Raw genomic sequence first — 15,319 nt, 5'->3', positions numbered from 1 at the left:
TTTTTTAGAATTGCAAATTTATTTATTTTTTAATTTTTTTCTGTCCGAAATTTTGAGCTTATTTTTTCAGAATTTTGAGGGTTTTTTTCATAATTGCAAATTTTTTTTTTTTCATAATTGCAAGTTTATTTCTCAGATTTGTGAGTTTATTTTTTTTTAGAATTGCGAGTTTATTTGTCAGTATTTCAAGCTTATTTTTTTCAGAATTGCGACTTTATTTTTTTTTTCAGAATTGCTAGTTTATTTGCGAGTTTAATTTTTTTTAGAATTGCATTTTTTTTTTTTAATTTCAAGCTTATTTTTTCAGAATTGTGAGTTTATTTTTTCATAATTGCAAGTTTATTTGCGAGTTAAATTTTTTAGAATTGTGAATTATTTTTTGAATTGCAAGTTTATTTCTCAGAATTGCGAGTTTATTTTTTTTCCAGAATTTTTTGTTTATTTTTTCATAATTGCAAGTTTATTTTTTCATAATTGTGAGTTTATTTCTCAGAATTGTGAGTTTTTTTTTAATTGCAAGTTTATTTGTCAGTATTTCGAGCTTATTTTTTTCAGAATTGCGAGTTTATTTCTTTTTTCAGAATTGTGAGTTTTTTTTTTTTTTTTAGAATTGTGAGTTTATTTGACAGAATTGCACGTTTATTTTTTCAGAATATCCTCAGAATGTGAGTTATGTCATATATGTCTCAGAATTTTGACTTCATAACTGAGTTCATATCTCACATTTCTGAGAAAAAAATGTAAAAAATGTTAGATGTAAACTAGCAATTGTGAGATAAATAGTCAGAATTGTAACATAAAAAGTCACAATTACCTTTTTTATTTTTTTATGCAGTGGCAGAAACAGACTTCCATAGGTTTGGAACGACATGTACATTTTTTTTTTTTTTTTTTTTTACATGCAACAGCAAGTAAAAAAAAAAAAAAATCTTTTAAAAAAAATGAAAGTCTTTTTAATTATTAATACTTGAAAACATTAATTGTTCAAATAATCAATTGTAATCAGTTACATTACTAACATAATTGAAATAGTTACACTGCTTATATTTTAACTTGTAACATGTAATCTGTAACCTATTACATTTCCAAAATAACCTTCCCAACACTGTGCTTGTCTTATATTATTTTTGCTGCTGTTTTATGCAAGCAGCATTGCACTGCAGGTCGTAAAGCACACTGATTTTACCATAGTTAAGGGGCTTTGTGTCATGTCTAACTTTAACAGCATCCCAACATAATGGCCTTGAGTGGATTATTGCTTTAATAAAACACACATTGTACCTTAGGGCTCAGTTTTAATTGCTTGTTTATTTGAGGTGTTAAGTTCAAACTCTTTTCAGGGCTAAAGTTCCCATTCAAAAAAACAAAAACCAGACTAAATTGTTAGTCATTATCACAATTCCGGCATTCCCGCACTCGGCTATTAATGTTAATGCCGTTTCATTTCACGCAGCTGAGAAAGAACAAAGGAGACTGGATTACGTTAATACAGTATTGTTTTTATTCATTTGTATGGCATTGATGAATCAAACTAAAACAAGAGTTGCATTTATGCCAAGGCTGACAAAACGAAACCTCATGTGAATCCCCAAAAACCAGACCTTGGATAATTCAAGCATCTGAACATATTCAAACCCCGTCCGGCTATCGTGGAATTATGTGCCACACTGTGTTCGTATAGTGTGTGAAACGGTGGTTATGTGTTAGGCTTTGGAATGGGAAATATGGATATAATAGAACATATATATTTATGTATATATATATTATACATAGCATGGTTCATAAATTCGAGAGCATCATTGTCCTTGTATACTTGGGTTCCGCCTTTGCTGATAGCCCTTTCCCAACGGTGGTTTATTTAGGGCCATCTACGAAGCATGACACAGGATACCTCGCTGAACCGCCCCCGAGATGTTTTGCATAGACGCCAAGTTAAATTCATGCAAATGAGTATGGGAAAGACGTTTGAGAAGATCTAAACAAACCAAAAAAGTTACCATAAAGGAAAAATGACAAACACGAGTCAAGGTTACACTACATCTACCAAGTGGATGAATCGTGTGAGTGGTCACATTCAATTTTAGGACTCTAGGTTTAGAAAAATAAGTGTGATTATTTCTATATTTTAAAAAAGAAAAACAAAAAACAAAAGTCAGTCCACGTAATATACTCTGATGATTACTGTAGCTACACTTGAAGCATGTTTATGTGTAGGTCTGCTATATGTGTATATTTTAGTATTTTCAAACCAATATTGCTCTTCTGCCATCGACAAAGAGACCTACGCGTTAGCTATCTTTGCTAGTGTGTACTTGTGTGGGGCCAAGTCATCATGCAGCATTAGTTTCCGACAAGGGCAGTCACCATGCATAGTAGTCATTTTATGCCATTAGAAATGGTGAAAGAATCCCCCTGAAACGACATTGTCCATATTTGGCCGTGGGCTAGCCAAAGTTTCGAAATTAATTCGCTAGCTGTTTTGTATTTGGATAATCACACCAGAATTCACCGTGGCACTTCCCATAGAGAGTAAAGAAACTCACTACTTGTTCTTAGTTACTTTTTTCAGGAAGTATGTAACCGTGATCAAAGGGAAGAAATTTGAAAAAGTTTTTTTTTTTTTTTTTTAACCTGCAGCCGTTACAGAAAACAAACATCGACTGTAAAAGAAACACTCGGCACAATAAATAAAATAAATAACATTTCAAAACGAATGTGAACGAAAGGTAAAAATGTAACACAAAAGCAAAGTTTAGATCGGTTGTCATTTTTAAAAACATTTCCTTTTTTTCATATTTTGTTTTAATAATACATCATTTAAAGATTTCTAAAAAAATCAGGAAGTTGTATACAGAAGCATTCACAGACATCATTGTATAAAAGCTGATACGTAAGAGATTAGCATCAGTCAACAGTGTTCTACGTTATAAACCCTTTGCGGGAATATTTCGTTGTTATCAATAAATAAGAGCAGACAATAAAGGTGTGTAAAGATTTCGGGAAAAGAGGAGATTAGGAATAGTCTATGGCTTTAGCGGCTACCTCAGCCAAAAACGAAAACAAAAAAAGGTAAATTTATGCCATTATTTTCCTACAGTTTTCCAGGACAAGCTACTAAACCGAAAAGAAATTAAATTGGTACTGTCTGTTTCTACACCGCTACATCAGGCTAGAAGAGAAGAACCCTCTCTCGGAAACAAAGGAGGTACTTGGTAGTTCCTCTTCAGTAGGGTGCAAACTTCTGTCGCTCCGGTTTCTTGATGCCGTTGGCGGAGGAGATCTTGGCGGTGTAGGAGGCCAAGGTGCCGTGGGCGGGGGCGGCGGCGGCAGCGGCAGCGGGGGCCGAGAGTGCCAGGAAGGGGACGGATTTGATTCCCAGGAGGCTGGAGAGGGGGAGGGTATAGGGGGCGCCCAAGATTGGAGCGTGGGGCAGGCCGCCCATCGCTGCCAGGGCTGCGGCAGAGGACGATGCAGGGGGAGCAGTCTGGGTGAAGCTCATGTTGAGGTCTACAGGGGTCGACATGGAGGAGGACTGGGCAGTGGATTTGGCGGTCTCTAAACTGTACGAGGGAGGGAAGGAAGGAGGTGGAGGAGAGGAGGGTGGAGGGACAAGGGAGGGGAGCCGGATGGAGAAGGGTTAGAAGGTTAAATAAAAGACATGTTAAACAAAAATTGAGAGAAATAAACAAAAAGAAACAGAAAGAATCAAAAAACAGAAACAAAAAAATCATAAGAGAGGTGTGTTTTGCTGGTGGTTGCAACAGATTATTTGAGGGGGGACCTTGGCACTCATGGGAAAGGAGCTGTTTAATTCAGGGTGATGGCTTGGGTAGGGGCTTTGGGAAAAGAAACAAAATGATTTCAATTTCAGTAGCATTTCCTTTAGCTTTTAATCAAGATGCATTTGAACTGAGTACCATGTTGACAAATGCATGTAATCTGCCATTAATGTATATCGAGGGCGTCTAACTGATTTCATTATCAAGTAGAGGGGGTGTGTTCAATATGCAGAACGCTCTGATGCAATGCACTGAAACGAGACGTCTGTCTCGGAGGAAGTATTCTTCGAGAGTGACACTGATTGGGGGCGACGTCTCCAGCCTTCATCCAGGACATGAATAATCATGTTTGATTTTTAATGGCTTGATGGAGCTGACTCATTTAGGAAAATATTCTGACGCTAGAGTGCCTTGGGTTGCTCTGGGATCTGCGTTTTGTTGCCGTCGCTTGTCAAAAACCAAACTGATAGGAATTCAACTGATGAGAAACCACTCAAATCAATAATATTGAGATAGAAACAAAACAACAAAAGCTTGCCCAAAACCAACATAGTAATTTCTCCATGCAGGATGCCCGAAGAACATATTTCAAGGAAAATAATGAGGGGCTTCTAAGAGTGAGTTTGACATTCTGCACCGGTCTGCTTGTTGAACACACCTGAGACAAGCATAAATATTTCATTCAAGACCCAATTATTGCTCTCTTGTCGACTTGCTGAGTCATAATATGCTAGAATTATTATATTATTTTGTACATGACACTGCATCTGTTAGAAATCTTAATTCTTTGCTAGCCAATACAGAAACGTGGGAATAAATAAAGAAGCCACTTATTTCGAGTGGGGTCCAATTTGGTTTACTCATTATTATTCATTAAAGAGATAGTTTTCATAAAAACTCTGTTGTTACTTACTCACCCGTATGTTGTGCTAATACTGTAAGACTTTCTTCAGAAGACAAATTAAGATATTTTTGATGAAATCCAAGAGTTTCCTGACCCTGCATAGACAGCAACTCAACTACCACGTTCAAGGCCCAGAAAGGTAGTAAGGATATCATTAAATATCAAAAAATATAATCAAGAATATCTCAATTTGTGTTCCGAAGATTCTTCCGAAGGTCTTACGGGTTTGGAACGACATTATGGTGAACTTATCCCTTTAATGAATATCCACAGAATAAATTCTAGTCATCGTTTTGTCACTGACTTGAACTTTACTAACAAGATTGACTTCAGATTTATTAGAGTGTTTTGCAAATTCCTAATGTTAATTGAACTGACGTTAGGAGTATTTTTATACGCCTGGGTGAGGAACAAAACTATTAATTTTGTTACATTAGCAAATGAAATTTCACCCAGCATTGATGGAAAAGTCTTTGCTGAGGAACCGGGCTGTCAGGAATTTACTGCTTTCTTGCCTGACACAACATTTGATCAAATTGCAACCGCATAGATCTCGTGGGAGAAAATTACAGTCTGTCTATGAGGCAGCCAAAATACTCTGCCTTTAAGCTCTAACAAGCTTCTGGCTTGAAACTTGGCCAATTAATCCCTCAGCCTGGCTTCTTTCTACCACATCTCCTTGCTTTGTAGTTCTTCTTTTGAGTGTTTCTTTTGGCCAGCAAACTATGGACTGGAAAGACCCCTGATTGAATATTCCCAGAGGTTTTGACAAGGTCTCCTACTTCAGGATCATCTACAGCATTATGGTGTAAGATATGCCACATTAACACATGGAGTGGTCAAGTTCAAACACCCTGGATCTGTTATGATGGGATGGCTTCCAGTACTTACCAGGATGTGATTAGATACTGGGCCAAGTTGATACTGATTGGGGAGCCTGTGATGGTGACGTGTCGGTCACTGGTGCTGTCCAGTTGACTGCCGATCTTGATCTGAGCTCCTGACACCTGGCGGATCTCGTTGATTTTTGTACCCTGTCTGCCGATTATTGAACCAATCAGCTACAGAGAAAGAAAAGACTTAGATATATATTTAACAGCTATTCCTTGGCACTATGTCCCTCTAAGGTGCCTCTGGAAGGCCAAAGACCTGCAGAGTTTCTAGAAATCCTGAAGACCTTGACTAGCTGGTTCAAGTGTGTTTAATTAGGGATGGAGCTAAACTCTGCAGGACAGGACACAGTGGAGCATGCTCATGGTACATGTTCAACATAAACATTATAGAAGCTTTCGCTCAGTTCTAGGAACTAGGTAGCATGGTAGTTCCTTGTGAACCAATTTCTTCCTCGGACCCTCCTAGAAAAACAAGTTCCCCCTCGCACCGCCAGCAAGAGCACTGAAGCGGCTGACAGTGACGTCTTTATTTGCGCCATTTACAAAAATGAAAGAGTAGCTGGTGTTAAATATGCATTTGGCCAATCAGTGTACACTTATGTCACTGGTAGTTTCTATAGAACTGATTTATACCTTACTCTGAAGTAGGAGATAATTTAGTTCCCCCAAACTGAGTTCCTAGAACTAAATACGTTCCTAATTCCTGTGGTGCGAATGCGGCAAATAGTTCTAGGAACTATGAAAAGCTTCTTCCGGTGCGAAAGCCCCTTATGAGAACATAGCCAGTTTGTTTAGACCACATCAGGATAATTTCCCAGGATCTTGGTCAAATGCAATCCAGAAATTCATAAAACGGGGCATATGGTTCTACTGCCCAAGTGACTATTGATTTCAGGAACAGTATTTGCACTCTCATATCTTTATCTAATGTGTTCCTTTACAAATGCTCCAATCTATCTTTGGTCCTGGTTTGTTGTGTTTGTTTATCTGGGCCTAAGATGACAAGGCTAGGCCTATGCATGGTATTGTCTCTGCAACAAGCATCTGCTAATACTTCTGCAGATCCAGACAGTCAGTTTAAGCCAACAGCAGGTGGTAAACTAATTCATCCTACTGTGGCAGCTCAATGTTTTATACAAAAACTGTTGCATTTTACTGTACCTTCTGTAGAAGGTGTCCATAGCTTGAAGGAAGTGGACCAAGGGGGTTGGGTGACCTTAGGGCTTGGTGTCAAGCTTAGACAATGATAAAGTGGAGTGATCTTCTGGGATGAGTTAACTGTTTGTCATTCAAATGACTGACAGCTTGTCTTTTGTCCACTTACATCCCAGCCCCCAACCCTCACTTTGAGTGTGAGTTGGATTATGTGAGCAAGAATTGCTCCACAAAGCATTCCTTTCCTCACGAGTCATATGAACGTCAAAGCTCCTGATTCGTCACACTGCTCTCCCTGGTGCCCAGGGGCTATTAATGGCTCAGCTGATTGTGGCTAAGTGCTTGTACTCGACCGCCAGGTCTCGCTGCCACCCTGACATTCCAGCATGTCCTCTGCACTGCACCACATATTTGCCCACTGATATCCTTCATTTTTAGAAATCTGTTAATTATCCATCCTCAAGCAATATGACAGCAAAACAAACTATCAACACCCACACAACCTTCTCCGACCGTCAAGTTTACCAGATCCAAACAAAAAACATCAGTTTGGTCTGTTCTATTGATTTCTTTGTAAATCAAGGTGCAAGCTAGAGGTCAAATCTGTCCAATGCAAGAGACAGGTATGTATACTCTAGTCAAACTGGAGACAGGTCTGTTTGAGGTGAATCTACTTGTAAGGTCTGGAAAGCGAAGGATGAATCTCCTTCTAGCTAAAATTGATATCACTGATGAACTCGTCCACCCCTCACAGGTCAATCTCTGTACAGGTAAGTTATGGACCCAGCTGTATCTACTGCTGTGCTCTCGAGCACCGATCTGATCCCAATCTAATTGCGAACGTGTTTCTGCTGATTTAGGGGGATGGTTAACCATGGAGAAACTGCTCCTCTATAGAGAGAAACCTGATTGCAAATGATAAACAACTTAGTGTGCCAGGCGTTTGATGTCTGTTTGATGTCGCCTTGCCTTGGAATTGCATCGCTGTGAGGGAATTTCAATAATACATGCTTTCCATCGCCCTGTTTATGGCTTTACGCAGGAATACGAATGTACGAGCATGCTAAATTAGCCCTTGATTGGGGAAATTGGGTGAAGTTTCTTTGAAGTTTGTCATGTATGTTGAGGTTCAGAAATGAGGTCTAGCACCTGATGAATGCATTCAGGAAATGGAGAATTTTTTTGAAGCTGGTGTCAATGTGATAAGAGCTGAGTTTTTACTCAGGTGCATTGAGGTAGTCAATGATTTTGCTTGCACGGAATCACTCTAGATAATGGATCCGCTCACTTTGTTAGTCATTACAGCATTACACCTACTAAGAACAATTGTTGAAACAATCACTAAGTACATTTACTGACAACAGAATGAGTACAAAGTAGTTCACACAGGACACATACTCATGTTCAAACACAGATTAAATGAATAGCAAACACAAACTTGTACGGACTTGTGAACAGCACCGGTATCCTGAAAAACTTTATTACTAGTTGGGCATAAGGGCTTTAAATAAAACAATGGGATCTGAATTTATGTATTGAGTATGGTCAGAGGCCACGTCTGGGCCTTTCGCCAGTCCATTAATCCTGTGATCTCAGGGAGACGTGGAGGCGAGAGGGAGCCCCAGTCAGCAGGCATGAAGGGAACGTCCCATTGGCCCCTGGGGTGCGGGGTCTGCACCACAACCTAGCTGTCTGACAAAAGGCTCTGGCTTTATTTACCATCTCTGTTTTGACAGCAGTGGAGTGCTAAGCATGTCAGACGCCATGACAGGATTGAACTGGATCTTGTGAAGCTCTTCTAGCAGAGCAGGGGGTGGACAGATGAAAAGACATGACTCGGTGTGTTTGAAAGAAAAAGTTTCAGGATTTCTGCATGGCTAAAGTGTGCCATTAGAGTTGTGTGCTCTGACAAATGTTCAGAGTATCTGACCATCCTCAAACATTTAATAATGTCTTCATATACAACATAAACATAATCAAGCATTACTACTAAAGCAAAAGTACTGCTGTACAGAATATCAATGAGTAGCATGAGTAACGTGATACTTGCAAAAAGACATTTTTGCACTTACGTCATTTGGAATGAGAAGTTCTTGTGATGCTGTCTGGGAACTGGACTCGATGCCTGCTGGAAGAGGAATAGGTACCAAGTTAACGAACCATAGGAGAATTCACTGTTTACTTTCTTCTTTCTTCCCTTTTTTCAGTATTTGTGTTCTTTTAAATTTGACAGAAACTCTTCTAAACTTATGTGGACAAAAGTAAACTTAGAATGTGTTATTTTCGCCCATCATGCACAGTGCATTTTCTTTTTCTACTTTATTTTTTGTGTGTTCATTGTAAATAACAACCCATTGTAAAGAACAGTGAAATATTTCACGTTAATTCTACACTGATACAATGAAGTCCAAACCCAAAACCAATTTTTAAGTCATTCAGACCATTCAAAAAGGGGAAGACTGTACCAAACTTTCTCAAAAGTTTATTATCCTTGCAACCCTGGAAAAAACAGGTTATACCATCCTAAGTGGTCAGTCAGTTCAAGTGGCTGTTCCGGAACACAGTTAACAAGCTCAACAACAGGGGCTTTCACACCAGAGAAACCTGTTCATAGTTCCTAGAACTATTGGCTGAAGTACTTGTTTTTTGGCATGTTCGCACCGCAGGAACTAGGAACTAGGAACGTATTTAGTTCTACAAATTCAGTTTGGGGGAACTAAAATAGATTCTATTTCACAGTAGAGTCCAAGACTTGTAGTTCAGTTTTTTTTGGTTCATTTGGTCTGGACCAAAAAGTGGCTTTAGGTCAAATACATCTAATGCCGTCTACTGGACTATACGCGCTCATAGTTGCATGTATATGATTTTATTTTTACTACCTGCAAACTCACAAAGAGCTCATAAAAGGCCACTAATGCTCGGTAGAGATTAACTCGATCTGTTAGCAGGATGCTATCACCTAACTGCTAATAACAGACACAAAGCTAGCCTGTTTCTCTTTCCATCTACTTCCTGTCTCAGCAGGAGGCCCAGACCCAGCAGTGCCTCCCAGCCCAACAGGGGCCTATTTAATAGACTGAATCATTGCCTTGACTGATGAGCTTTTTACCTCAGACATAATCGAATTCCCCAGCCATATCATGATAGGATGTGCTCTTGTAGTTTTAGCGGCAGGGGGCAGCTATTACATTTGTTTCGACCACTCAGGTCCTCACAGGGGCTTTTTGATTCTCACATTTGCACCAAAAGTGCTTATTTACCATAATGCTCAACAGTCTGTTGGCTTTAGAAGGCCTACACAACAAAACCTTTGGCAAATGTTGGGAATCTCAAGATAACTTGAAAGACGCCACTGAATAACTCGGGGTGGTTGTATAATTGGATGTCTGGTTCTGTGCAGAGGGAAAAAAAGTGAAGGAGCAAGAAAAGGAGAGAGTCCCTCCTTTTTCTTTAGCTGGACATTTGTCACGGCCCTGAGAAGCCTCGGGAGCTGAGAGTGGAGGCTTGTAAAGCTTGGCCCCATTTTTGCAGCTGTAATCTACATGTGCCGTATACTCCATGGAGCTCAGGTGTATTGCCTTGAACCTGGGTGGCCTCTGGGTCTTTGGGAGGTCTGTTTGAATCCATGTACTTAAGCTTGAGTTCTCAGGTGGAATTGTGTCACATCCACTCTCACTGTACGTGGCGATTTAGCTCTGCTAAAGCAGACTTGTGCGTCTGGGTAAATATAAGGTGTTTTCACACTTGAGTGCTCTCTATAAGAAGTTTAGACTGATTAGAAGTAAACTTAACCAAGTGGAAAAAAGTACTTTTAACATTCACACTGTTCCTGGCCTTTCTATTGTTCTACTAAAAAGTTGCTTCAAGTTGATTACAGTCTAAGCCACTGTCTAACCCATAATTTGTGTGATCTGTCTCCATCCCAACCATTAACTTCTTCTTCAAAAACCCGATTTGGCGAAAACATACCAGACAGAACTTGGGTGGCCGTGGGTTGAGCTATGGGGGCAAGACCCTGCTGCATGGACAACTGGTGCAACTTGGCCAGCTGAGATAAAAGAGAAAGAAAAATGGGAGGAAAATCACTTTAGTTGTATGAAAGGGTTTTATTACTCTTATCAGAAGACACAGCTGAGAATTGAACCATATAGTTCATTCACAAGTGTAAAACAAGCTCATTTAATTTCACAAAAAGAACACTGCACAAATGAAAGTTATGTAGAATGAAGATGAATTTCAGAAATTCTATCTTAAGCTTCTTACCTCTGAGTGTGGAATGCCATATTGGTTTTGTACAGTATAAGCCTGAAAAAGAAATAGTGATGAGTGTTAAAATTGATAGATACACTTACAACATATAAATCAATCATTTACTTTTTAAGGTCATCATAAATATCTTTTTTATAAATAACTTATCTCGTTCAGAACTGACTGATTACAAGTATTTTAAATCTAATTTAATCTAATTAAAAGTACTTAATCAGTTACTACCCAGCTCTGATTTTCGCACACCCTAAACACTGAAGCCGTTTGGTCACAGAAATAAATGAGTCACATCATGTCGACATTGACTTAAAATAATTATTATGATTGGCTAACCACTTAAAGTGTAAATGATCAGTGTAGTTCACAGTTGGAAGTTGGAAGAGTTACTAAATTATAAATAGGAGTTGATATGTAATTATTGGTATATTTATATACAAGATACATATACAACCTTAGAGCTGTTTGCTAGTCTTCACTGGTCTGTTGGCTGATTTTATAAGGTACCTGGCCACTTGCCAGCCATTTAGGTCAGAACTGGGGGTATCTGCCCCCTCTCGATCACCCTCCCACCTTTATCATTCAAAAACTTTCTAAAGGGGACAGATGTAAAACCAGAAGATCTTTGAACCAAGACTTCTGCATCAAAGAGAATGAGAAGCCAAATAGCCAGACGCAAAAGCTACAGAGAACGCTGCATGCTGTTCCCAGAGGTTCTCTTGCATAAGCCTGTTTAAAAGTTTAAACACGTGGAAGAGACGGAGAGAGAGAGAAACCGAAGGAGGATAAAATGAAAAAATAAAATAAAAAGATCAGTGATGCAGAAATGGCAATCCATGTTGAGGAGCAACCCTAGTTTGTGTCTCTGGTAGCCAAGTTAATGAAAATGATTGGTCACAGCTCTCAAGGCAAACATTGTTTAGAGGGGAGAAAACATGACCCTTCTTTGTCAGGACGGATTTAGCTCGTCTCCGGAGGTGAGCTCAGGATTTGCTACGTGACTGGCACCCCTACCCCTCAATGTCTCTGATAGTCTCCCGGTTTGTTCTGCTATCTTTATTGTATGTCCTCCTTTTCCTTGTCAGTTTGTGGTTAAAGTGTTGAAGTTAAAGTAGTTTGCAAACTAGAAGGTCAAGCTCAAAACTAAGACATGCTCTACAACTCTACAACAGCTTTGTGTGAGGAAACACCGCAATTTAAGCTCAAACCTGACAATGCATTTGGATGCGTCATTTGAATGCAAATGAAATAAAAAGTCGACATGAAATAAAAATGCCCTATCTAGTTTCTAAATGCATGTTCACAGTAGGAAATTTTAACCTTGTAATGTTTAAATCAAAATGACGTCTCTGGTGATGTACAGTTAAGGTCAAAAGTTTACATACACCTTGCAGAATCTGCAAAATGTTAATTATTTTACCAAAATAGAAGGATCATACAAAATGCATGTTATTTTTTTATTCAGTACCGACCTGAATAAGCTATTTCTCATTAATAGATGTTTTCAATAGGCTATGAGAGAAAATAATAGTTGCATTTATAAACCCTGATCCTGTTCAAAAGTTTACATATGCTTATGAGTTGTTATAAGTACCTTGCTTGTCCTGAACAACTGTCCACTGTTCCTTTCTTCAAATTCTTAAAATCCCACAAAATATTTGGTGTTTCAACATTTTTGTGTATTTAAAACCTTTCCAATAATGACTGCATTATTTTGAGATCCATCTTTTCACACTGAGGACAACAAAGGGCCTCATATGCAACTATTACAGAAGGTTCAAATGCTCACTGATGCTCCAGAAGGAAGCACGATGCATTAAGATCCGTGGGTGAAAACTTTTGGAATTTGATTATCATGGTAAACGATACCAATTTTGTCTTCTGGGAAACATATAATAATCTTCTGTAGCTCCTAAAAGGAAGTACTAAATGAAAATAAATATGATATTTAGGCAAAATGTTCACATTTACATTCTGTTCAAAAGTTTTCACCCCCGGCTCTTAATGCATGTTTTTTTTTTTCCTTCTGAAGCATCACTAAGCATTTGAACCTTCTGTAATAGTTGCATATGAGTCCCTCAGTTGTTCTCAGTGTGAAAAGATGGATCTCAAAATTATACAATCATTGTTGGAAAGAGTTCACATACGCAAAAATGCTGGAAAACCAAAGAATTTGTGGGTCCTAAAGGATTTTTTCAGAAGAACAGTGGGCAGTTAAACTTTTAAAGACAAACAAGGGACTAATGAACAACTTTCACTAAACAAAAACAACACAGCTGTGGATCATTCAGGTAACCGCATAGTATTAAGAATCAAGTGTATGTAAACTTCTGAAAAGGGTAATTTTTTATAAATTCAACTATTAGTTTCTCTTGTGGACTATATGAAATACTTAACATTTTGCAGATTCTGCAAGGTTAATGTAAACTTTAGACCTCTGTATGCAGGACTTCTCCAATCATTTAGTCCACATGCAAACTGTTCTTTTGCATGCAACACCCACATCTCAGCAAATTAATTTCACTTGGCTGTACATCAGAATATTTTGGTGTACTTTAGGAATATAGCGCGCAAGTCTTATGAACTTCTTTAATGGCTGTTTCTTTCTGAAAGCCTGATAGCCCTCAAAAAGGTTAGGAGTGAAATGAGGGTGAGGAAATAAACTGGAATTTCATTTGGGTGAACTATTACTTGGTTTGAAAAGCTTGCCAATGCACTTGTGCCTAAAGGGTAAGGACTTAAGGTAGCAAAAAGGAGGCGGAGCTTTCATCATTTCAGGCATTTTCTTATTATTCCTTTCCTTCCTGTTCTCCGAGCTCAAAACGCTCGTAAATAATGTAGAAAAGCATTAATCGCCTGGCTGAGCCACTTAACGCGGCGTAATCCTTATGCACACACACACATACGTGGTGCCTTCATTAGCGAGAGCCGTAGTGATGTTGTCAGTCCCCTGTCTCCTGGCAGACAGCATTTATCTCCGCTCGTTTAAGAGAATGTCAGTGCTCAGGTCCGACACCTTGTCCTTACAGCTCTCGAGGTAGAGTGTGTGTATTGGAAAGTCACATGGTTTCCCTTTTTAGCCTTCACATCAGCATTAGTCAGAGGCAGCTGACACTTAAAGAAACAGTTCCCCCAAAAATGAAAATTCTGTCATCATTAATTCACTCTCAAAACATTTCGGTAATATTCATGCGGTTGTTTTCCATACAGCGAAAGCAGGCAGTGACCAAGAAATGTCAAAAAAAAAAAAGTCTGTGTAACTTATTTTTTTGTACACCTAACAGTCTTGACCTTGATATGTATGTTTCTAGGCCATGATAAAGATTATTTCACCAATGAGTTTAGCTGCTGACTTGGAAATGGGGAGTGGGTGATGCTATCAACTGTTCCTGTTAATCTTCATAGTAAAACTTGCACATATACGCTGATAACAGTCTGCCCAGAAGACCTGAACATTAAGTCAAGAGATTATCAGTCATTCGCACCAGCATATTATCCCCAAATGAACTTCCCACAGCAGCAGAGTATCCTGTAACTAAAATATCCAGAGTTAATGTTTCTCACACAAACGTCAGTGATAAGCACCTCATACTGTTAGAGAAGAGTGTGAATTATGTACTTAACAGCTAAGCTGTTTGCAAACTTAGATAAACTTAAATTTTGGTTAGTTCCTCACACAAAGTATGGACGCATGCATTTTGTAATAATATGCAGAATTTAGTTTTTAGAGCTCATAATTGTATGTTTAAGAGCTTCATGAAAATGTAGAAAAGTAAGTGTTTTGGAGTAAAAAAAAACCTTTATTAATATTTAGTATTGTAAATATAATAGGACCAAAGACACGGCCTTGGGGGACACCCTATATTTAGTAACTGTTAAGTTTACATAAATTTACAAAACAAATCAAGAAAATAAGATGAGAAATCAATGTAAATTTTGGTCAGTTTCTCAAACAAAGTATGGATGCATAAATGTTGTAATATTGTGCACAATTTTACAAAATTATACATGGAAATGTTGAAAATTAAGTGTCTTGGGGTAAAAATATCTTTATTACTTAATCTGTAATTTTGTAAATATAATAGGGCCATAGACACGGGGGACACCAAATAATAATATCTGTAAATTATACACACATGTACAAAATCAGGTCAAGAGAGTAAGTTGAAAAATAAATGTATATTTTGATCAGATTTTGTAATATTGTGCACAATTTTGTTTTACTTTTTTGAGCTAACAATTGTGTGTATAGAAGCTACATGAAAATGTTGAAAAGTAAGTTTTGTAAATATGATAGGACACGGCCCTGGGGGACAATCTATATT

The 15,319-nt window shown here is 38.3% G+C and overlaps 1 protein-coding gene across 1 annotated transcript in view; it reads right to left on the bottom strand.

Moving 5' to 3' along the window:
* Positions 1–1,480: 1,480 nt before the first annotated feature.
* Positions 1,481–15,319, bottom strand: part of LOC141338159 (poly(rC)-binding protein 4-like) — a 34,551-nt gene continuing 20,712 nt past the window's right edge. The window contains exons 9-13 of the mRNA XM_073843715.1: positions 10,995–11,036; positions 10,701–10,779; positions 8,804–8,859; positions 5,575–5,744; positions 1,481–3,560 (exon numbers count right to left, since the gene is read on the bottom strand). Of these exons, the coding sequence (XP_073699816.1) occupies positions 3,224–3,560; positions 5,575–5,744; positions 8,804–8,859; positions 10,701–10,779; positions 10,995–11,036 (684 nt within the window). The 3' untranslated portion in view covers positions 1,481–3,223. The remainder of the gene's footprint in view (positions 3,561–5,574; positions 5,745–8,803; positions 8,860–10,700; positions 10,780–10,994; positions 11,037–15,319) is intronic.

Source organism: Garra rufa, chromosome 7 (genome assembly GCF_049309525.1).
Source record: "Garra rufa chromosome 7, GarRuf1.0, whole genome shotgun sequence".
Lineage (NCBI taxonomy): Eukaryota > Metazoa > Chordata > Actinopteri > Cypriniformes > Cyprinidae > Garra > Garra rufa.
The sequence above is the reverse complement of the archived record's forward strand: the minus strand, read 5'-3'. Positions and strand labels throughout refer to the sequence as shown.